General features: G+C 35.1%; 1 protein-coding gene across 1 annotated transcript in view; it reads left to right on the top strand.

Moving 5' to 3' along the window:
* Positions 1-25,423, top strand: part of LOC138715595 (kinesin-like protein KIF23) — a 42,428-nt gene extending 17,005 nt beyond the window's left edge. Inside the window, exons 5-8 of the mRNA XM_069848669.1 lie at positions 10,223-10,327; positions 12,035-12,178; positions 16,264-16,473; positions 24,097-25,423. Of these exons, the coding sequence (XP_069704770.1) occupies positions 10,223-10,327; positions 12,035-12,178; positions 16,264-16,473; positions 24,097-24,189 (552 nt within the window). The 3' untranslated portion in view covers positions 24,190-25,423. The remainder of the gene's footprint in view (positions 1-10,222; positions 10,328-12,034; positions 12,179-16,263; positions 16,474-24,096) is intronic.
* Positions 25,424-26,369: the final 946 nt, after the last annotated feature.

Raw genomic sequence — 26,369 nt, 5'->3', positions numbered from 1 at the left:
AGTTATTGACGAATACGCATTGTACAATATATTTAATTTATTTTACACTTAAATTTCTGTTTCCGAGCCTCAAATTATTAGTTAGGCCTATATTAAAGTAGTATTCAGTAAATAAAAACTACACATGTGAATGACAGAATTTACATTACGCATGCAAAATGTATTAAATTTCCCTTAATAACACTGGAGTAGAGTGTGCACTAAACTAGTTAATAATAATTAATTTTATACAGAATTGTAAATAAATATTTTGTAAATTAACCCTTTCAGTGAAGTGGTTGAGGAGGGATTTCAATACCAGCGGGGAATGAAAATATCCCAATTTTAACACTGATTTTACAAATAGAACAATTTCTTTCAAGAATGTTTCACAAAATTTAAACTGACTGACCTAGTCTTGTGAAGGACGCGATGTCCTGTTTCCTTCTATTTAGGTAACGAATTCTAAAAAAATGTTCGTGCTCTACTGATTAACTTCAATAATTCCGGATCATCATTTAGAAGCTCTTTCCTCAAAAGTCTAATAAACGGCCTATTACATCCTTTTTTCTTTTGACTGATTTTTTATGAAATTTTCTAATTATAACTTTACACTCTTCAATAAAATTGTTGCCATCCACTGAGAACAGGGATAAACTAGCCCACCACGTAAAACGATCTCTATCCATCCTGTTATTATTATTCCACCTGAATCTTCTACTGGGGCACTTATAGGGTGGGGAAGGCGACATCGTAATATTAATAGGCGCAAGCGATTTTTCACTTCGACGTGCAGAGGGTTATTATAAAAAGTCCTATCCCACGAATTTGGAAAAACAGGTTTTCCAGGGCGTCCTGATTGAGTTTCCTGGTCATTATGTAATCAATTCCTTTTTCTTTTAAATCGCTCTAAACCTAGAACACTTTCAAGCTCTTGCTAGAGGTAAGGAAGCCATTCTGAAAAGGTAGAAGAGTATTTTTGCTTCTGACTCTCAATTCTTTTATTGTTTCCTCCCTTCTATCTAATATCTCTACTTGTTCCTTGTGGTTAATCCCGAAGACACATTTCAGTTTATTGTGTATAGGATCTTTCGGAATTCCCGAGTTCATTACATCTGTGAATGTCATTTATGAGTTGAAAGAATTCATCTACTTCTTCACATTCGGGTATCAAATATTTAATCAGAGCAGCAGTGTAATGTGAAAAAAATTCCATGGCAGGTGCAACTCTTTGGCTATCATTCTCTTGCACAGTAATGTGACCCCAATGTAACTTCGGGAATAGTTGCAACTCTGAAGAATTGGATTTAATAATCCGTCCAATTACATTTTTTCTACTACATTGCCATTTGCCATTCAATTGAAACCCACTGTTAATAAAATGGTTCCTTAACAACTTAATCAGGAGGGGCAAATCTGCAAAAACCCAAATATTTTTGTCTCAAGCAGGATTTGAAAAGCAGGTTTGATTTACATTTATTTGTAACTTATTCCACAGTCTTCCATTGCCGCCACCCAGATCAGAAAATTACTCTGAAAACTGACGCTTCAATTTCTGATATAATATCGAACAATAGCTCTATGTTCATTGTTTTATCGAAATCATAATAGATGGGCTGCTTCCACTCACCTGTCAATCCTCGGATCATTACAATTTAAGCACTTCTGTGAGGACCCTCACGATTGTAACAAATGACACCATTGACATTCATCTCATCAAACAGTAACATTGATAACTTGTCCATTTCACTCAAAGACAACCCCTTTCTTTTAAAATTTTCAGTAACTGTGTAAGAATACCGGGAGAAAAGGGCAATTTTTTTGTCCAACACTGCAGGGTAGCAACGCTTGGTAGAGGACTGTAAGGCTAATGCAGGGATCATGTATTGTTCTTCCCATCTTTGCTTCTTTTTCCCCACTAATAAGTATTTTTATTTGCCTTGGAGTGAACACTTTAGCTAATAAATGTTTTACTTTTCCATTTACTAAGTGATTTAAACACTTTCTTTGCCAAATTATGTTTCTAATTTAGACTCTAACTTTTCAATGTCTAATTTAAGTTTTTCATTTTCTTTATTTAGTTCTTCATTTTCTTCTTTTGAGATTCAGCTCCTCATTTTCTAATGAACAGATGAAATATAACACACCCAATGGATCGTCCTGACGCACTATTGTCTTTGCATATAATTATTGTTCACTTACCTCAGACAAAACCTTTTTCTACAAGTTCTCTCTTCTACACGTTTACTTCCAGCACTGTTTATCTCACTGTTTTTCACATAGCACACTCGTAAAATCAGCGACGGTTGGGCATTTAAATTCATTTCTTTCTTTGCTGGTATGTTCAAAAGCTCGGCATTCAAATCACGCTCATAGAAATCAGATGTGAAATGTTCGGAACAACTATGTGCAGTTTCAAGATTAAATTTGTCCTTTCGGTAACACTTAATCTCTAAATCTTTCGCAGCTTTGGATCAGAGGGAAACTTATGATAAATAACACTCGAGCCTTTAATTTTCCTGACACTTGCTCACCACACAATTTGGCATTTTTCATGCTATAATAGTAACAATATAGGCCTATTATAAACAGCACACTAGCAAAGTCTATACCAAAATCACAAACACACTCCACGTTTTCTAAATTCTAGCAATTACTAATAAAAGCAGCACAAGCCAAGGGGATGAGAGTGGAGTGTGTTCCCGTGGTGACGTCACAGATTTACAGCACCTTCACTTTCTCTTTAAGGCTGTTACGAAGGGACCTGTGAGAGCGATAGCGACAGACCGTCCACGGACCTTGCCTAAAATGAAACTGTTCTTGTGTTTGTTGTGCATTGGTCATGATTAGAGGGCGGATCTGTATGCGGTTAGAAAAGAAACAATGAATGAATGAATGAAGTGCATTTATTGATACACAATTATACAAACTCATGTACACAAGATCCTTTGCACGAGCCTATATGGCCATTCGTGCTGTAACTATGCACAGTTTGCATTTTCAAGGAAAACAAAAGGATATTACTAATAATAAAATAGTAAAACAACAGTTATTGTTATTATTTCTATTGTTACCATTAATTATCACAATCGCACAGCATGCACAAAAACACTGACCATTTAAGTCCAGATACATGCACCCACAGGCTTGGTTAACAATTAGCATCATATACAAACATCTGAAGATGGTACAATTTACGTACCGAAAACGTTAATGAGAAAATATGACTAATTAATTCATTCATATTATATGATAAGCAAAGGCGGAATATATACACATAATTATAGTCAAATTGTGACAGCTTATCGGTATATCTTCAACATGAAATTTATTCTAGCATATTTTGGTAAAAGGCTTTGGCTTGCTTCATCATGTAGCTAGGAAATCCACTATTTATCATTATTGACCACAACTTATTACGTAGTACTTCATTAAATGTCTTTTCGGAATCCACAAATAACATGAAAATATGTATGTTTAGTCGAGAGTCCGAAGACTGGTTGTAACCTTATAGTTACAAGTTAAGGTCACAAGTGACACCATCGACTGTTGAATAATGAATATACTGTACAACCATAACAAGAATAACCTCTTCTGAACTCGTGTTCTAATATTTGTTTAATATATGTTTGCTAATACTGTAATATATAATCTTCGTGGACAATCAATTAAATCCCACAACACTAATTAAAATGGATTTGAGGGAGGTGGAATATGATGTTAGGGACTGGATTAATCTTGCTCAGGATAGGGACCGATGATGGGCTTATGTGAGGGCGACATTGAACCTCCTGGTTCCTTAAAAAACATTTGTAACTAAGTATGAGGATTTGAGTATATTCACATCCGCAAATCACTTAACTAAGAATAATCCCTATTGAGAAAGCATGTTCAATTGTCAACGGAATAAAGTAAAAGAAACTTTTGTCTATATAGGTTTATGACAGGTGATTTATGGTAGATCATTTCAAACTTACAGATAGTGGAGCTTTTGAGATTGCCAGGAGAGTGGTGACACCCATATTTTTGTGTTCAAACCAAAACAAAAATGCAAATAACAGATGTTGCAGGCAAACATTTTCACTTCGCAGCAGAAATGTTTTTGTTTAAGAATCTTCATACTTGTACATCTTACGACCTTATAGACAATGTTCTTTCATATGTTTAATACTATCAAAAAAATGCCGGTAAAATGCACTACATCTTTTTATTTTAGATCCAGTCAGTGGGACCTTACTGGGGAGGAATTCCATATCTGAATTTGTTAATAATTACAAACTTCCCTATAAAAGCACGCACTAGTATTTGCTGACAATGGACGCGAGCAATTTACTATTTGGTATTTACTCACTGATTCATAATAGTATATTTTATATATGCAATCACGAAGATAAGATTCAGTAATTTTAATTATTTTTTGATCATTCAATTTATGTCCAAATAATCAATAATTTAAAATTTGAAAGTCTACTTTAATCTCCACCATTATAAAGCAAATGTCTTCTGATTATAACAGCTGCTAGGTTGGAAACGCTGATGTTTAGTTGGGATTTTAATTTTGTGTAGTGCAGGTTTTGCGTCTTACTTCGTCTTAGAATACTTAAAATTGTTGACTCGTGATTAGGAACATTTCGATTACCGGTACCCCTTTCCAAGTATAGGGTATACCGGTACATTATTCCTCATATTCATTCTACTGGTAGCTATATTGCATGTCTACCAGCATATTTATGTTTATTACTTTCAGGAATCTTTAATTTTATTTCTACACTGTTTGCTTACTTTATTATTCACTTTCTGATACAGTAATGTGTACATTGATTTTGTCATTGTCCTCAAAAATTAAAAAGAACTAAATCAATTATAATTAATGTCATAGCAAATTAGATTAATTACAATTAATATTGGAGAACTGAAGCTAATTATAATTCATATTAGAACTAAATCTAATTTTGTTTACATTAGAACTACTGTATATTAATTTCTTAGTCATCAGCATCATCATCGTCCTTGCATGTATTGGGCCTAGGCCCATTTCAGTCTCTTGCCAACGCTTGAATGGTCTGCCCAAGGATCTCTTGCCTACAGGATGGTAATTTAAAATTTGGCGTGGAATTCTAGAACGAGGCATTCAGATGACATGTGATTTCTAGTTTTGACTGTATTTCTGTAGGTATTCCGTAATCAGTTCAATCTGCAGTTCTTTCATAATGTCAAAATTTTTAATGTGATCCATTCTCGTGTATCCCGCTGTACGATGCATAAATCTCATTTCTGCCGCCGTTAATCTTTGTGAACCAATATTACGAATCATCCAAGCTTCACTACCAAAACAGAGGATAGGTCTGGCCAATGTTTTATAAATTCTGGTGCACATGTGTTTTTGTACTAAGGTTGGTTTGAATATCTGATTAATTATCCCCATTGCTCTGTTGAATTTAATAATTTTCTCATTCAAATCCTTTTCTTCTTCATATGAAATTTGGTAACCGAGATAACTAAAATTTTTGACTTGTTCGATCTTATTATTGATGCATATTTTGCTACAGACTGGTTACTTTCCTAAAAAGGCCATCACTTTAGATTTGTCAGTTGAAATTTCCATATTGAGACTTTCTGCCATTTGATTAAAGTTGTAAACCAAACGTTGTGAATTATCCTCTGAAGTTGCCATAAACACAATATCATCAGCAAATAATAAAGTATCTATTTGGGACAAACAACTTATCGGTATACTTCCATGTGGTTTCAATCTCCATTCCTTAATAATGTGATTCATGTATATTATAAATAATAGCGGAGATAAACTACAACCCTGTCTCACTCCTTGATTTATTCGTTTCCATTCTGAATATTTGTTTTCAATCCTAACCTGTATATGATTATTATTATAAATATTGTAAATAGCTATTATTAATTGATTTGGAATACCATCACGTGCTAAAATATTCTATAATTTGTTTCTATCTACTCTGTCGAAGTCTTTCTTCATATCAATAAATGCCAGGTGGGTTTCAATATTAAATTCTCTGTTTTTCGATCAAAAGCTTCAGTGTAAAATATCCATCTGCACATGATCTGCCTTTTCGGAATCCATTTTGTGCTTCATCCAGTGTAGTGTCATAAAATTGGTTCAATTTAATTTTTAGTAATTTGGTATACATTTTGTAGCTAGAATTGAGAAGGCTTATTCCTCTAAAGTTATCACAGTTGCTCATAACACCTTTTTTGTGTACTGGAATTACTATTGCTCTTTGCCAACTTTCTGGTGGAGGATTCTCATCATTAAATATTCTGTTCAAGAAAAGTAAAAATCTATTATTAAAAGCATCTCCTGCATACTTGAATAATTCCCCAGGTGCCTTATTATTTTTATATTGTGATAGCATTATTTGTAGTTCATTCAAAGTAAAATTTTCCATGTCATCATTATAAGAATTTGAAGAGCATAAAATTGCATTCTTTTGCTGCCATAAATCTTGAAAATAATGAGCCCATGCCTCCAAATGGATTGTATTAATTTTAACTCTTTCTTGTACCTCTCCATTCAATTGTTTCAAAATTTTAAATGTTTTTGGGTCTGGTCTAGTAATATCTGTTTCCAACTGAACAACAAAGTCATTCCAACATTTTCTATGATTTTTCCTAACTTCCCTCTTTGCTAATGCTCTTTTCTTCCTATATTCCATTTCATCAACAAGTGTACCAGTTGATAGAAATTTTTTAAATTCTTCCCTCTTATCAGTAATAATTTTGGCTACATTATCGTCCCATTTCCTTAAACCACGTTTCTGTTCCATTTCTTTTTAGTTCCTAGAGTTTCCTTTGCCGCTGTAGTTATAATAGACTTCAAATTACTCCATTCTTCCTCAATATTACTTCCTATTTCTGTATTTAGCAAATTAACTATTCTCTTCTCATAGAGCCACCGAATACTTGGGTCATTAAGTAGTGAAATCTTAAAACAACATGTAGGTTGTTTAATAATTTGTTTATTATTATACCACCTTGGAGGTGGTATTACAACAAAGATAGATCGATAATAATAAATAATAAAATAATAATAATAATAAAAAGTAAACATGAATTCGTCTACAAAATCTGGTATGTGATGCAACAACAACAACTTAATGACTGTTTTTCAAATGTTTTAGTTTACTGCTTATAATGGAGCTTGGAATTTTATTATGCTTTAAGACTTGTCGTAATTCTGTGAGTGGACAAATGGCAATTATGTGATGTTCTTGTTTGATACGTGTGGTACTGGTAGTTTAAATTGAATTTGAATTTTGATTTATTTTTGAGTGAAATACACTGTTTCTATAATGTATATAGAAGACGTGGGTAAAATTTTTAATTCTTCAAAAGTTGTTTTACTCTGTCCTCATCAGTAACTGTTTAATATAATTTTTACGATTGTCTTTCATAGCTTACAAATTTCCGTAATTTTTGCTTGTTGCACCTTTTGAGGGTAGGATTGGGCACTGTTATATTAACAAATTTGCTGTATTTTAAAATGTAGAATAATTTTAAATGAATCGGTAAATAATATATTTATGGTCCTTCCATTAATCTAATTGCAGAGAAAGAATTCAGTGATCGGTTGAAGTTGTTAATGGAAGAAAACACTTTAATTCTGCAAGAGAGTGCCAATTTGAAAGATACTTATTACCATGAAAAGAAAAAGGTAATTTTTATTTCCACTTTTCTTTTTTTTCTCTAATTACGTGTGTGAAGGTGGTTGATGAAAGTAAGGCGCTTGAAACCAAGTGTTGTCTAAATGTTAACCTATATGAGCAATGAACTCGTGTTTAATTATTGGAATGAAACATGGATGTTGCACAAAAAGAAATAGAAATAAGTGCATATAGACAGGGCTGGGCAATATTTGAAATACATTTGTATTTTGTAATTTGTAAGGATTTTCGAAAGTATTTTGTATTTAAATACCTACATAAATTTGATGTATTTTGTATTTAAAATACTCAAAATACTTTCTTTTTCTTCTTGTCCTTTAAGTTTTGGATTTGGATTTTAAGAATGAACTTTAGTCTTATTTGCGTACCCATTTCAGATGTGCTAGCCATACACTTAGTTTTCTTGCTACAACTGATTTCCTTAATGCCCTAAAGAGATCTCTAACAGCATCAAGGATCCATCATCCAATTGCGAAATGTTCAGCATTATGAAATGCGTTAGGATACCCAAATCCTCAGAAATTATATCAGCTGTCTTGAAATATTCATTAAAGTTTCCTTGCCCAACTCGATGGAATTCTCCTTGACTCAATCTCTCAAATATTGCAATTCAGCAGTATACTGGTATGTGAAAAACCGGGATTGCCAACCTTCAAAGATGTTGAGTTTCAGTACCTTGAAGGATATTGTGCAGTTCTGAAACCCATTGCCATAGCCCTTGATTTAATGCAAAATGAGAAGACGTGCTATTATGGCCAACTTTCCTCCACATTAATTTTCCTCAAAAACAGATTACATATTCTGTTCTTCTATCCAAAGTAACTCCAATCCTAAAGTTCGCTTTCATCAAGATTTAAAGTGATGTTTGATCTGACCCCAGAAGCAAATTGAGCTATTTTGGCAGCTTGCTTCCACCCATCATTTAAGATGAGATGGCTACCTGACAGTGCCTCACCAAATGATAAGAAGAGGATACAGAATATGTGTGTGAAATCAGCTGAGCAGTTCTTTGCTACACTTTTGGTCAGTTCAGATGATGAAAACAATTTTTATGTTTTCAACTCAAGTACAACAGACTTTGAAAATAAAAAAGAAAAGAACTTTTCTACTACGGAGTATGAGCTCACACAATTCTTCAATGGCAAAGGGACAACTCTGTGCACTCTTGCTTTTATAAAGTACCGTATAATACAAGTTTGTGTTCCTCTGTAGAAAGACTGTTCTATTTTGCAGGATTTATTCATTCACCAGCAAGGGGATCCTTAACTGATGAAGGTTTTGAGAAACTGGTTTTTTTTTTAAAGGGGGCAGTAATTATTCATATGTAGCATAATTTGATTGCTGACTGGGAAAAGGAAGAATGTTCAGTTACAGTGAATAATTTCGAGGGAAAAATTGTTCCGAAGCCGGGTATCGAACCCAGGACCTTTGGTTTAACGTACCAACACTCTACCACTGAGCTACTCGGGAACTCTAACAGACACCGATCCAATTTTTCCCTCTATATCCACAGACCTCAAAGTGGGCTGACAACCGTCAAGCAACCAACTTCGAGTGCACACTAACTCCGTGTGACTTAAATTGTGGTTTTCTGTTAACGAACAGTGACGTGTATTATGCAAATCAAGATTTCAGGTATAACTCCCTGTAAAGTTGATTTGAATAATTCCGAGGGAAAAATTGTTTCGGAGCCGGGTATCGAACCCGGGACCTTTGGTTTAACGTACCAACGCTCTACCACTGAGCTACTCGGGAACTCTAACCGACACCGATCCAATTTTTCCCTCTATATCCACAGACCTCAAAGTGGGCTGACAACCGTCAAGCAACCAACTTCGAGTGCACACTAACTCCGTGTGACTTAAATTGTGGTTTTCTGTTAACGAACAGTGACGAGTATTATGCAAATCAAGATTTCAGGTATAACTCCCTGTAAAGTTGATTTGAATAATTTCGAGGGAAAAATTGTTCCGGAGCCGGGTATCGAACCCGGGACCTTTGGTTTAACGTACCAACGCTCTACCACTGAGCTACCCGGGAACTCTAACCAACACTGATCCAATTTTTCCCTCTATATCCACAGACCTCAAAGTGGGCTGACAACCGTCAAGCAACCAACTTCGAGTGCACACTAACTCCGTGTGACTTAAATTGTGGTTTTCTGTTAACGAATTCTGTTAATTTCCCTCGAAATTATTCAAATCAACTTTACAGGGAGTTATACCTGAAATCTTGATTTTCAGTTACAGTGTTTATAAAACTTCGAGATAAAAATACTTCTAATGTTAATATAATATAAGTTATTTTGTATTTGTAATTCAAATGCTATTCTTTGAAGTATTTTGTATTTGTATTTGAAATACTTGGACGTCAGTATTTTGCCCAACCCTGCAGATAGAATGATTGTGACATTCGTTCAGATCTTGTTTTTAGTAGACATAAATGGAATAGCATTAAACAACGCTTTATTCTTAATTCTTATAAATTATGATAGCGAGACTGTAGGTACGTTAAGTGCAGCTGGTGATTGAGATATGTGTTTCTAGAGGATTAATCTGGAATTGAAACTGAGCAGAATGGATTCACGCATTCAGGAGCTGCAGCAGACCATCAAAGAACAGAACGAGGATATAAAAGCTACGGAACAAAAGGTAAGGCTTCTCTCTGTGTACACAAAGAAAAATGTGGAATGATTTGTAAAGAATGGATTGAAAACTGCAAGTAAGGCTTCTTGAACACAGATACACGCACAAATAAGTAATATATCGCTATTTATAACTTCTTCTAAATGCTTCATATTACAAGATTTGCACACTAGTCGACGGCATTTTGGAAGGCGGTCGGCTGCTATGTGAGCCATAGTATTTCTGGTATGTGACGTCACAAGCTTGTACAGTATAACCTATCGGAATCAATCTAACAAGTACTTTCCAAGTTCGTTTGTTCACGTGTGAGTGTTTCAGTACATTGAATCATTAAAACTAACATTTACTGAGTGTGTGTAAGATAAAATGGAAGAAGAAACTGTAAAAAGACAAGTATTGCAAAGACAGGTGCGGGAAATAGTGTTTAAAGTGTATAATTATTTTAAAAACTTTGACGAGCAGAACACTGCCTGCCATAATGATGATGGCTGCAATGTTGCCAACGTGCAACAAACGACTGCAGAATCGTGTGGTGTGGAATTGAGAATTGTGCAAAGAATATTGTTAGTGAAAGAGGATTTTTTTGGTGTCATGCTTACAGTAATCAATGGCTAAGGTCATTATTGTCTTTCGATAATTTAAATTCTTTCCTGCACTATTTTATTACACGTGCACGTGAAGTACAATGTGGCAATGTTGTACACTGCCTTGCTCTCGCTGTCCGTCTCTCTCAATGCAAACGCTAGCAGACGACCGTCTTCCAAATTGCTGTCAACTCTAGTCGCCTGGAATCTGAAAGCATTGCGGCTGTTAGCTTCGTATGTAAAACAGAGAGTACGCATGCTCGAGCATATACCTATAGTACTGCTTCTACCCATCGCATGACGTCACTCGTGCTTGCAGATCCCAGGCAGGAAGTGTACTGCTCTTATTAATTTGTCGTTCATAGCAAACTAATACTCTTCATTCAATGCCAGCACATTCACTTTCACATTTTTGTACACACATGATCGAACACTAATGCATGTTCTATAAAAGGGACATGACACTCTTAATTTTATTCCATAGTAGGAAACAGTCCAAACATGTCTAAACGATATTGTTATTTCCATTGTTAAGGGTAGACATCGTTGGTTCGTTCATACGAATTTCGAGATTATTTAAGTTGTCTTTGTTTTTAATTACATCATTGGATCAAACTCGTATTGATGATATAAACGCTAACTGCAGGATACTATAAATGGTAAAGTTTATACTACTTTCCTTCAGAGTTGTCAGGTCCCTAAGTTTTGTTTTTTCTCCAGATTTTACCATACAGCTTATATTTTCATTTTTACTAAAATAATTTATTTTGTTTCACATCCGTTCATAAAAACATTTAAACTCGTGACTTTGATGAAAGATAAAGTCGAACAAAGAATAACAGATTATTTCTTCGGAAATGCAGACAAACAAATTTTAAAATCTGTTACAACTCTCATAATAAAATGAATGAATTTTGCCAATTTTACTCTGTCTGTTAGTCAAATTCCAAGAGCTAGTCTCTAGGACTAGGTACCAAACATACGTAAGACAGCTCCCAATTTCATTGCGTCCCCTGAAATTTGTGCCAGAAATACACCCTAGCTCTGAAACGTTGAGTTCCATAATGTATCATACAGAGTAAAACTCCAAAAACTTCACATTACACTTGTACCTTGTTTGCTATTTCAGCTTGCAGAAATAAATATGCAAATAAATCAGCAGCAGTTGGATACCAAAGTATTAACACAAAAATACAAGAAGTTTCTAGCGGAGGTAGAAAAGGGTGAACGCGAAATGAAATATATGTTACATAAGCAAAAGGCTGAACTGAAGGTTAGTACATACCTGTAATATCTCCACTTATCACAAAAAGAATATAAAAGATGGAGAGTTCTTATACATGTATACATTTCTATTTGTAACGAACAACATAGTTTTCAAAGAAGAGATTAAACAGCTTTTTTGTGTGATAGCTGTCTGAAATATACGATGGAAACATCCAATTTAATAACAATTTGTAGCTTCAGAGTCGTTGAAACCTCAAACTTTCACTAGGTGCCGTACCTAAGTCTGGATTTTGAATTCTTCAGAAATGAATTTTTTTTTTTAACATTGCAGTTACTTGTTAGGTTGGTAATATTAAATCATTTCTTAAAAATGAATCAGGAGTAACTTATTTTATAATTAACATTATAGGGAATGTAAAACACTTGGAAATATTTCTTCATTTTTAATACTTTCAATAATTCTTTAGCATTATTTCCATAATACTCGAGACAGATAATTAACATTCTCATTAATTATGCTTTCATTAGTTTGTCAACAAGGTGATGCTAGATTTAACATCATTAAGAATATGTTTGTAAATGAGTCAAGAAACTGAATAAAGCAAGTCATCGTAGATTATTTTCTAAAATCGTAATGAATTATTCCAGAACAGCTGAAGCTTAGTCTTGCTAAAATTTATTATGATTAAGAAATTGGACAGGTGATCTGAACGTATTTAGATATCCCACAATATATTCATTTAACTATTGCTCCATTATCTCCATTTTGTTCTAATAGCATGGGAGTAGCATCTACTTTCTTACAATGAAAACAATACTTAAGAGATGCATTGGGCAATAGTAGTTAGTGATATATAAAAAAGAAAAAGACCAACGTCACAATGGCGAGATAGGCTAATCGTGTATTATTGTCAATGCAGTGTTTAGTCTGTAGTGTTGTCAACTGTATCTTGCACTCATTTTTCGCGATATTGGTTTGAAATAATCCTTGTTGTAAGGATTAATTTTACCTCTTTTAGGCAAAAAAGGCGTAAGCTTCACTCACGCCTTTCCTGCATTCACCTCAATCATCATGCAAGAACTCCTACTACCGGTACAAAAAAAAATTACGCTGATGAAAGAGCATAGGATTTAATTAGAATTGACGTTTACTGTATGAACGATATGGTGGTGATAGATATACGTATAGAAATGACACATTTACTATGTAACTGTACAGGAAAAATGCACGCTTAATTCCATTTTAATATAATTATTATATCGAAAGACAGCATTAAAAAAAGTTCTTGATGAGGTGGGGTCAATTTTTCGTTTTCCTTGAATCCATAATTGTGCATTGTTCCCTCTAGACTCTAGAGTGATTATGTAATAGGCTACGAAAGTTTTTTTTTTTTGTCTGAATAAATGCCATAATCTTCTGAAACGTCGAAAATAAGATTATTATTGTTGATATATAATCTTCTGAAACGTCGAAAATAAGATTATTATTAATAATAGATTAAATGGCGATCTTACTCGTGTTAATTATGTAAGCATGTGTGGCAATATGAAATATATAGACACACTAAAACACACCCTAATCAAATTCTTAACACACAGATCAATTTCAGAACACACACACTATTTGACACAACAGGCAGCGAAGTTGAGATAGCACAGTGATCTATAATAGTAGGCTGTGAGGATGGTGTCAAGTAGCACCGAAACAGCTGTAAGCCACACATGCTTATATAATTAAAACGAGTAAGATCGCCATTTAATCAATTATTTATATTAAAGTGTTAATAGTAGTGTACGAAAGATTCAACATGGATTATCAAGATTATTATTGTTGATAATATGTTAATGTTGTTACATTAATATCATTTTTATTGTTATTGTCATCATTATTTTTTATCATCATCATCATCATCATCCTTAATAGCAGAGTTGCAAAGTATAAAAAGAATATAGGCCTACACTTCAGGGGATCCCCCCACACTGTGGAATTGAGGGGAGTGAATTAGCTGATCAACTAGCAAAAAGGGTGTTCAGATAATAGCTACACCTAAGCAGCCCCAAGCATTCCACAATGTGAAGCTGCTTATCAATAGAAAATTTAAAGAGGTGCATCAAGATCTTATTAACCGAAGCAAAGACACTATTGCCAACCAAACAAGGAAGGAATCTGTAGCAGCATTCCGCATAGGAACAGTCTACGATCTTCTAGCAGAGCATCTTCATTGACTCTCTGTTCTTTCCTCACAAACATGTGTTCTGTGTAAAGATTCCAACAGTGGCATGAGCTGGGATCATACAGGGTTGTTTCCGATCTCTGATAACGAATTTGAATGACATGTGCATCAGGAATCACACTGACACCTGAATTGTGACGAGAGATGACAGACCAGTACCGGTAGTGAGTGATTTGATAATATAATTAGAGTGCACAGTGTATCACAGTAGCAATGCCCAAGAAAATCAAGTTTTTTTTTGAGAGGGGTACATAACAACTCTTTCCGATACATACAGTTACGTGAAAATCATATGAGCCTATAAAAAACGTGATTCCGTTATTTCCAAGAAAGGCATCTTGTGTGTACCAAATAAGACTGGCAAAGCTCGGGTGGGATTAATTCCAGAGTGGAAAAAGCAAGCAAATCCACCCCCTGTCACAAGTCACCGCACCCCAAGAGATGATACAAATTAATAAAATTGCATTCGAGCTTTACCAATCTTATTAAGGACACGATGCCTTTCTTGGAAATAACGAAACCTCGTTTATTGCAGGCAGTGGCGGTGCGCCAATAAGAGCACAAGAGCACGTGAACACCTTGTTTCCATTAATGCACGACTAGTTTTATTACTTAATACTGTATTGAAATAGTGGGAATGTATAATATCAGAATCGAGTATTTTAAACTTCCTGCAGTTTGAATAAACTTCTTATGTAAACTTGGCAACATCCGTTCACGTACAAGCCGTGCTCTTTCCAAGAAGGTTACAGGAATTTCACGCATGCGCAGGAGAAAATTGTCTTTCGCTCGCTTATGACTCGTCAAGAGCACAAATTGTTAAGTGAACAGTGAATCTATCCTACAGATGTTAGGTGCATAGATGCTGTTGTTCACGTGCTATATCTCGAGGAAGAAATTTAATAGTATGTATTCTAGCCGGTTGGTGTCAGCATGTCACTGTCGGAACGTTTACTTTATGTGGATGTGTGTACAGTGCTGCTGCGAGAGTGTAGTTTGTGAATTACTATACTTCAGTGTGAGCATAATAGCATAGTTTAGCTTTCAAACACGTGTTGACTGAATGTACTGGTGGTATGAATTTAAGTACCTGTATGGTAGTGTATAATATTTAAGAATAATATTTACGAATAATATTTACTGGCATGTATTTATAGTAATCAATCTATGTAAATGGGATTACAGTACTGGTATAGGCTATAGTGTATCAGTGTGTTGTGAACCAAAATATATTACTGAACACACGCTTTTATAAATAACAGCATTGTGGTATGTACAGTATTCATTTTTAACAAACGTAAACAATGAACTCTGTTCAAGTAATTTGGAGCAGTAATGAACTGGGTAAACTGGCTTACCAGAAAAAATTGGAAATAAAAAGACTGGGTTTCATCATCATCATCATTATAATTATAATTATAATAATAATAATAATTATTATTATTATTATTATTATTATTATATGTTCTTTTGAATTTATATACGGTTTTTTCGATAGTCAAACATTGGAATCATGACATTTTATATTAGGCTAAACGTACAATTTAAAATTCTCTTCGATTTTGGAACACAAAATTGTGAACACACATAATATTTTATCACGAGCCGCCACTGATTGCAGGCTTCTTTTATTTTCACTTAACTGTACTTGGAATTGGAAAGGGTCGTAATGTACCACTTCCAAAATTTCTGCTGTGAGTTGCCGTGCACTCTATGATATAACTCACTACTGGTCTGTCATCTTGCGCCACAGTTCAGCTGTCGTGTGACTCCTGACGCACATGTCATTCAAATTCGTTATCAGAGATCGGAAACAACCCTTATAATTTATTATTATTATTTATTATTATTATTATTATTATTGTTGTTTACATCATCTGATACTAACTGCTTTCAGGAATCGGCAAAAGAGACTTCGAAAACGCTTTCAAAGTTGAAATGCATTCTAAATAATGGGTCTGCATTCTCTTCTACAAGCTCATCTGATAGTGACTTGTACCAACATGGTCAAGGATCAGTTCTTCGGCCACCTTACATATCTCCTCGAGCCCTTTCCACATTATTCGATCAGTCTTCTTCTTCTTCTGAAGAAGAAGAATTACTGAAGGTAAATTTGTGATACAAGTTTTTGCATGAACATTATATTGCATGAATAAGCCAATTACTCGCTATTGTCTATATCAGTTTGTCTTCCGCATACTTCCAGTTGTTGGTGCAGAATTGAAGTTGTGCAGAATTACATTTAAAATAAATTGCTGATAAATCAAACTGATCTAAATGACATTGAAATTGAAGACCTGAGAATGAAAAGTGGATAAAGACCATTTTTTATGAAATTGAGATTTTAATGCAAAACGCAACTACTGGGTGTTCAGTTCAAAGTGTGTCATGGCTCGCTGTATGCCGTCATCTGGCTAGTCGATGAGCCTAGAGAATTCAATCTTCCTACACTTCCGCAGAGGTGTATAACCTATGTGTCAGAGAAGTTACCTAGCAAGTACGGCGTTCATTCTGAAGAATATGTGCGGTAACGCCGGTAGTGGCAGGAATGTGAACTGTTTGGAAACATGTACTGAGGTGGGTTTTTTCTTACTGTCGGGATACGGGGAGAGAGTTAAGACGATTAGGGTACATACACGTTGGAGCAATTATAAACGATAAAAGAAACTACATAGCGGCTCTTTGGTATTATCAAAGAATCAAGTGTTCATATCGGAGCAACGAGGACGCGGGAAGCGAACATTTTGATTTATCAATAGAAAATATTCTATGCATCCACTTAATGAAAGAAGATTATAGGAAATACCAGCTGCTAAGTTCAAGGTTAATATAACTTAAATACGTACAAAATTAAATCCGTTTCTCATCTCAAATATAGTATAAATTCGTTGTGTTGTGATTGGTTCTTGTGATCACATAACATATGACGAATAAATACACGACTGATCAATTTGCCAATATCTACAATAATTAATTTAATATGCCGAAATAATAATACATCGATTAATATTCGGATATATTGATAACTACCGGTAATTATACAGATTAATATTATCTTAATCAGAGATCATATGAACGACAAGAGCGAAGAAAATTAAACTTTTCTTTTTCGTCGCTTTTATCGTGTATCTTCGCTTTTATTGTTACTCCAATATGCACACCTCAATGACAATGCATGCTTCACTTCTCTCTGATATAGCAGCGCTGCTTCTTTTATCTCCAACATGTACGTACCCTTACTTACATATTTGTTGACATTAACTTCGACGGACCACATGGACACTGAGCATTTGATTTGTGTTGTGGAATGTTGCCGTATGCAACCGATGATAACAAATACCCTGCGTACGACTTGCCCGCGCAAAACACAGTTCGAAAGAGATTATGGTAGCACACAGACCGTACAGACCGCCATCTGTTGCTACGACGTTCAAGTTATACCGTACACGTTCTCAAGTTCAGATTGAACGCCTTGATTAATAAGCAACTTCTCTGACATAAAAGCTGAAACTCGTTTCAGATCGCTGACTCACAACAGTGACGTCATGACACACTTTGAAATGAACACCCAGTATAGCCCTTACTCCATCTACTGGCGTGAAATGATTGTCAAATACTTTGACAAAGAGAACTACATGGCTCTGAATGTTATCATTTTCTAGATTTCTACTTTTGTTGAGAAGGAGAAGTGGACAAAGACCAGACTTATCCTGTTCTCACTCTCAATGTGACAGCAGAGTAGCGTGATATGTACCTACAACAGGCATGTCTAATGTATGGCAATTTCTCTGAAATTTCGTGATTTTTCGGATGACCTTGTTGATGATTCAAATTATGTTGTGACAGACTCAAGTGATAATGATAATGTTGTTCAGGAATATCTTGTAAAGTTCAAGAAGCGATCTAAAACTATGGAAAATGGAAAATTAAAGGAAAACTTACCATCAATAGTGGACAAGCATGCATGTCCACCAGTGGACAAGCATGCATGTCCACCAGTGGAAAATTAGTTCCAAAACGTAACTCTGAGGACTGCTGCAAATGCAAGTGGCAATGTACACAAAAGTTTCCTGTAGATATAAAGAAGAGTATTCTTGACAGTTTTAATGACTTAAAAGACTAAATGTACAAGAGCATACTTGTTAGGTATGAGTTCAATGCTAAGGCAAGGTATGATATAATGTTATGCACTTCTACTATCTGAGTCGGCCTGGATGGCGCAGTCAGTAGAGTGCTGACCTTCTGTGCCCGAGGTTGCGGGTTCGATCCCGGCCCAGGTTTATGGCATTTAAGTGTGCTTAAATGCGACAGGCTCTTGTCACTAGATTTACTGGCATGTAAAAGAAGTCCTGCAGGACAAAATTCAGACACATCGGCGATGCTGATATAACCACGGCAGTTACGAACGTCGTTAAATAAAATATAATTTATAACTTTTTCTACTATTTGAGTTTAGAATATGTAAAATCTTTGTATATTCAGGTGAAAATATTGCAGTGTCTGAGACGCAACATGCTCGTATCCGATACTTTTTTTGCTATGAAGAAATGAGTGCATGTGGCTGAAATTAATTTGGATTTAGCTGGAAATCTGTACGAATCGTCATTTACCAAGAAATCAGAAAAAAAAATGCATGATATTTTGAAGCTTGAGAAGTTCATTCCTTCAGTGTATAAATTATGGTATAATATTCGTGAGTAGGTGTGGATATTAATAAAAAGGACATAGATATGGACACAGTCAAAATACTAGCATATAAATATATGTTTCCTATTCTTTTAACCAACTGCAGACATTATTATTTTGGCAAATAGTATTTACATTTACATACACATTTTGTCTTGAAATAATTTGAATTCTTCCTTGGAGTATGAGAACTGGATACGTTTATTCTTATATTTGTTGAAAATAATATAAAGGGAATTATTTTATTTTTACTATAATGGCATAAAATGATTACTCTTATAATGTTAAAACATATTTTAAGTGGAGTTATTCATGTAGCTAGTGTTTAATTTCGCATTTTTGTCATTTTGTATTGAAAGAAATTAGAATTTTCATTGAGAGTGAGAACTGGATAACTCCATTGTCCTTTTTTTTTATTAATTGTTCATTGGAGATTCAATTAATGTTTACTTTAATGGTATAAAATGTTAAAAGATGTCCGAAACTGTTCAGTGACTATTAAAAAATTTATTGAATGTTGAAAAAAAATGAAGAAAATGGTTTTTCTCGATTATTTCAAAACTACTGTCTTGGTCTTTATCCACTTATCATTCTCAGGTCTTCAATTAAAACTATCATTTCATTCGTTCATGATGAGTTATTGTTACTGTCACATGGTGTTAGTGCAGGTATTTGTACTGAATCACTGCTGTATAAATTTGTCGAATTTTTTGTATCTTTTTTTATTCCAATTAGCATCTTTCTCTTTGCTTTTTTTTTTAAGAATCTGTGGCACATCGAAAAGTGGCTTAGATTTTACTTATTATAATATCAAATACTGGCACGACTGTAAAAATTAACTGCTCTATTACTCTCTTGTTTCTGAAAGAATTCACCACTTACACTTAAGACTCATGGTGAATTAATAAGTACATACTTTCCTGTTACATAAGCCTACAAGCCATTTACAACCGGTGTTCCGCGAGAAAATGAAAATGGTAAAGGTTGTCGTAGCAAAAAAAAAAAAAAAAAAAAAAAAAAAGTCCACAAAGTTAACTTTCAATGAACACGGCACAAGTAAACATTGACTACACGTAGTGTAGGTGTGCGATTGGCAGAGAAGAGAATGACTGACGCACTGCCAGGGTTTCCAGTTCAGTAAACTTAGAATATCGTACCAACCTTGAATTGAATTTGAATTTGAGGGAAGGGGCACTACGATCCACTACAGCGACCTTATTAGATCTATTGTGCTGATCCTCAAGCTAAACACATTCCCAAACACACACTGGTTGACCACAATAAGGTTCGCTGCGTGTCCAGGTTCTGAGCAGACAATCCCACTCGTTCCTAGGCTAGCCCCCCCACCCCATGCGTCGCCAGCTGGCGTTCGGGAAATTCTATGAATGACGACGGAATGGAGAAATGTTGATGGAATGATGTAGAATAGGGTGTATCGAATTTTTCTTTTTTTCGAAAAGTGAAAGTGGCTAGTGCGGAAAAGTTGTAACTTGTGACAGAAAGACAGCAGAAAAAAAGAAAATAGTAATTCGACAATATCCTGTGTCTCCGCATCAGCTCTAAAGTTTCGCGAGCCTAATGCTCTGTGTGTTTTCGTTTTTTTTTTTTTTTTTTTTTTTGCAGCTCTTCATTTTTATCTCTAAATTTACACTCAGAAATAACCCAACGCTCACCATGAGGAGGTGACTGCACTCAGTGTTGCCATACCTACTGATTTAGCAGGAGATTTCCTGTTTTTCCATTGAATCTACTGCTCTACTGATTTTTTTTGTCAAAAGTCCGAATTTTTCCTGTCTTTTTGACAAGTTGCAGTCACCTAGTTCTACACCCGGATTTTCAATTCATTAGTTTAGTACACAAACCATGCCACCATGTCTTATTTTTGCATCTTATACACAAGTCAAACAATGTTTGCATTTGTCTCCCTGCTCCTAACTCGTTAGCGTCGCCACAATGATGCTTACAAGAAGCAAGGTGTCGCTTCTCGGTTGGAGTCCAGCGGCAGATTATATCAGCACAAGGCACACTGCAGATAAAGACCATGTTTTATACACTTGGCTCAGAGTTATGTCCCTCTCCAATCCACTCGATAGTTTAAACATAATTACAAAATGATATTAGAGAACGAATGTTTGAAGCTTTACCACGAAAGGATGCACACCCTCCTCCAAACACACACACTCAGGTATATAATCTTCATGTAACATAAGCATGTGATATAAGTTATTTCATTATTGTTTTGGGGAACAAGGGAACAGAAGAAAACCGAAATTTATTCAGTAGTGAAATTTGTTTCTGATTGTATGCACGTGAAATAGTGAGAGAGTGAAGTGTAGGTAATTGTGTTACATATCTTGCACAGTGATCTTTTAAAATGAGTGAAAGTGTCCCAGCAAGAAAGAAAAGTAAATACTCCCAGAATATTATAAATCAGAGTGGGAAAACGATGAACAGTTTAAGGGTAGTTATGCAAAAGCAAAAAAAGGGATAATTTTTTGTCTGTTACAGTTGCAGCTAATGCAGTACTGTATTTAATATCACCTTTAAAATAAATCTTGTTCTATCGAAAATCGTTTGTGAATATACGAAAAACTCCTGATTCATACATTTTAATGCGAAACATTGTCAATAAGACATTGCTACGTAAAAACAAAATAGCATGCGCTGAGTAGAGATGACAGTAATTAGCCCTATATTTAGCAAAATTGTTCCATTTCATTGGTTAGGGATGTGCTATATAGTAATATAACATATCTTTCTTACAGTACACGGTTTTGTAATTAATAATATAATACAAAGAGGAAATTCATGTTTATTAATCTACTGTAATCTCCTGTTTTTTTCGATGATTTTCTCCTGATTTTCGTGAGTAGGTCGTGGCAACACTGACTGCACTTCCAGCTCCATTCCTTCCACCCACCCTTAGCAGTTTACTGCGGTGTAAAATGTTAGTTTCATACTGCATAGTCAGATTTCGTTTCGAAGCATGGAATTTATTTTCTTGATCGCAGTCTTGCTCGAGTGTATCGATCTGTAGCTTCTTGTCCAAACACCGATTTACTTGCATCAGTTACAACTTTTACACATCTCTCAACGACCTGAGTGTGACATGACAGATCTGTAACTTCTGCCCCAGGTATTACGGCTTTCGCAATTAAAGCCACGTTTCTCCTCAACACGCCTGTCCTGAAGGTAATTTTGGTAGAGACAAGCGAGCCTAAGCAGCAGAAGTCTTCGATTTGAAGTCAGAATCCGCACTGCTTCACTGCTGTTCCGAGTGGCCGAAGGTGAAGACTCAGAGCTTGTAACCGACATCTGTTTTTCTCTTCCTCGGAATCGAAGTCTCATTTCTTCAGATCGTTGGCGAATGAGCCTCTTCCCTTTTCTTTCTTTCCTCTGAAGTAGTGTCTTGGTCGTCATAATGCTGATATTGTCAATTATCATATTTTGTTCATTTCTATTAAAAAGGATAGTTCTATCGATGGAACTTTCCTACTTCACCCACATTCACAGAGGCTTCCCGAGTCCGAATACTTACAAGTGCATAAATCAAACAGATTTCGAGTTTTATTAATAAAATCCTGCTCATGCGCCCTTGGGGTTGATCCACTTCGTTTGTATGATTTGAGAATATTCTGATATTTACTATGGTATAATTTTATCCATACATCTTGATTACACAACTTTTAACACTGTATCACTTCGGAATATGTATGGTAAGACTTTCCTGTGTTAAATTTCAACGTACCTCGTTTACATGTTTCGACCTATTTATGGGCCATCTTCAGAACTGGTCGTTGTTGGCCTTGGCACCACTTGTTCTGTTTCCTGTGAGGGTGTGTTCCTGTGGTATAGTGTAGAGTCAAAGAGTGTGTGTGTTTTGAAGTTGAGTTGTGTGCTGAGAATTTCGTTGGGATGTGTTTTTGTGTGTCTGTATATTTCATATTGTTCTAGTGTGTTGAGTTTCTGGCTTTTTGGTTGGATAATTTTATCATTTGCACTACTCTACGCTTGCTGATGGCAGGAAGACAAGCTGCTGTTTAAACCTCGGTAAGTTTGACAGCAGTTTCATGAGCGATGTCTTTTATTGAAGGGTGTTTTCCACCTAGTTTATTTGTCTTTAACTCTCTGATCCAAAGAAAATGTGTTACCACATCCTTATACGAGATTGGAAGTTGTGACTATCTTATCGGTCCTGGTGTAGCGAACAAAGTACTCTCATCAACACGGCGAGTACAGAATTATTTTTTTTTTTCCACTCATGACAACGCGGGCATAAAAGCTATTACATCTACACTAAACCACTGATGTGATGCACGATTTCACAGGAACAACAGCGATACAAACCTGGACAGTGCAGCTTACCAAATACGACTACTGGGCAGACACTACCCTGACTGCCAGCATCCCTCTCTTGTCTCACTTAACCCTATTGGCAGCAAGAACATACTGGGCCAGATGCTTCCCTTCTGTACTCTATTAGCTCACTTTTAAAAGATCTGGTTGACGGGGTTAGCTGTATAGGTATGCAGACTGTCGTTATAATAAGTTTTATAAGTGTGCATTATAAATTCGAATCTTCAATATTGATGCGGAACATAAGATATTGACTAAATTTAATTTTCTTTCTCCTGCAGTCTTCTTGCCATAAGTCGCAACTTTTCCGCACTAGCCACCTTCAGTTAAAAAAAAATTCGATACTACGTTAATATAGAAACCTAATATGGAGAAAATGGAGAATTCCAAGATAAACCCCAACCTTTTTCGCCACAAAGACCAAGCTTAAAAATGTGATTTTACTTTTTTATGATTATAAATCTCTAGTTAGGAATAACTGGTTTAGATTGTTCCACGGGATTTTAAATTACAACTTTAGTGTGCCACATGTTGAGAAAGGTTGGAAAAAGGCTGCTATATACAGTAAATGCTACTTTTGTTGTTATTGGTACTACTACTTATTATTAGTATTATCTGTATTATTATTATTATTATCAGTGTTATTATTATTATTATTATTATTATTATTATTGTTATTACTTTGCAGGCTGAAACTCATCGTTCGCCAGCACAGCAACAGTCACTGAAGTCTCCAAAACTTCTGCCTCAAAGAGGTAGTACAACAAATGCTGTAGCTTAAACAATTCTGTGGTAAATATAACTGAAAGTCATTCGTTAATTTCCCCTCCATTAATGGATCTGTTAGAAAATACATTACAAATACCGGATTCGGTACTTGATTGATAGTAAGTTGCCATAAATTGGGGTGAATAGGACAGCATTCCTATTCACCCCATTTCACGGCAACTTACTATTTTAAGTAATGCTATTTTTATTGGAGAAATGTTTTGTTCCCTTATTGTTGTGTCACAAGTACATGTTTGGAAACGTGTCATTTAACGTTTACAAAAGGTGCTCAATGTGTCCCCCTCTGCTGTTTACACATGCCTGTGCACGACGTACACATGTCTGGCGAGTTTGCTCAAACACCATGTTGTCATCACGGATCAATCGGCATGCATTTTCAACACGTTGCAATAGCTCTTCTGCATCATTCACTGGTGTAGCATAGACGACAGCCTTCAAGTGACTCCAAAGGTAAAACTCTAATGAGGTGAGGTCGGGTGATCTGGGTGGCCAAGGCACTGGACCACTGCGACCAATCAAAACAAAAACACAGTAATATGGTACAAAATCAAAACAAAAGCAATACAATAATATGAACAGACTTATGAAAACAAAAGCCACTATTACTATTTTTTCCAATAAATAAGCATTTTCCATCAAATTTTCATATAACGAATTGTTCTTATTTTTGATCCAGGAGCACTCTCACGCGTTTTTCAAACATAGTTATGACTTATCCTGTATATTAGTACTGTAAGTATACACAGAAAATGGCACACAGTGTACCGGTACTTTAAAGTTTTCAGTTTTTTTTTTTTTAATTCAAAGTTCTTAATTGTTATGAACAATTTTAATTTCAAATTATTGACATTTTAAGTTACATCTTTTCAAATATTGGTAGCTTAATTTCAGTAATTTAACTCAGTGATTCAGTATTCAAATTATTTATTGTACCGCTAATTCACATCTTAAAATTCCCACATAATAAAGATTGTAACAGACGTGCTGGACGCAGTGCGTTTATTACCAAGAAATGTATAGAGATCTATGAACCAAGTGTAACAAATTCAAGTTTAAAAAAAGATTGAAGTGCTGGAAAAACTTTAATAAAACTTGTAGAAATTCGTACTATACTGGTACCAGTACATATTGGTACTGTATGTTTGTGAGATGTTTCGTGGACCTGTTCTCTGAATTGAACTTTGTCTAATCACAGTCAAAGGTACTGCTACCTGTAATAAATTTGTCATATTTTATCACAACTTACAGCTTTGTTTATTTATAATCCAATATATCACCTGGAAAATAAATTAAACTTGCTTACATAAGAATTTAACATTCATTATTACAGTTTTCTTACACTGTGTAATATTCGCAATGAAGCAACATTTGCTTATTGTATTTATACAAAATGTTTTGATATTATAAATAATGCTAGTTTCACCCTAGATCATATGTGTAACAGATTGCTCATCCCTATATTAAAATCGGCAGCACTTTGAAGAGAACAACTGCCAGGATCGCCACCTGTCCACCGTAAATGAAGCAAGTAAAGAGATAGGTTTGGAAGTAAATCCCGAAAAGACAAAGTATATGATTATGTCTCGTGACGAGAATATTGTACGAAATGGAAATATAAAAATTGGAAATTTATCCTGTGAAGAAGTAGAAAAATTCAAATACCTGGGAGCAACAGTAACAAATATAAATGATACTCGGGAGGAAATTAAACACAGAATAATATGGGAAATGCCTGTTATTATTCGGTCGAGAAGCTTTTATCATCCAGCCTGCTGTCAAAAAATCTGGAAGTTGGAATTTATGAAACAGTTATATTACCGATTGTTCTTTATGGTTGTGAAACTTGGACTCTCACTTTGAGAGAGGAACATAGGTTAAGGGTGTTTGAGAATAAGGTGCTTAGGAAAATATTTGGGGCTAAAAGGGATGAAGTTACAGGAGAATGGAGAAAGTTACACAATACAGAACTGCACGCATTGTATTCTTCACCTGACATAATTAGGAACATAAAATCCAGACGTTTGAGATAGGCAGGACATGTAGTATGTATGGGCGAATCCAGAAATGCATATAGAGTGTTAGTTGGGAGGCCGGAGGGAAAAAGACCTTTAGGGAGGCCGAGACGTGGATGGGAAGATAATATTAAAATGGATTTGAGGGAGGTGGGATATG

Source organism: Periplaneta americana, chromosome 15 (genome assembly GCF_040183065.1).
Source record: "Periplaneta americana isolate PAMFEO1 chromosome 15, P.americana_PAMFEO1_priV1, whole genome shotgun sequence".
In the NCBI taxonomy this organism is placed as follows: Eukaryota; Metazoa; Arthropoda; class Insecta; order Blattodea; family Blattidae; genus Periplaneta; species Periplaneta americana.
This window is presented reverse-complemented; position numbering and strand designations above follow the sequence as displayed.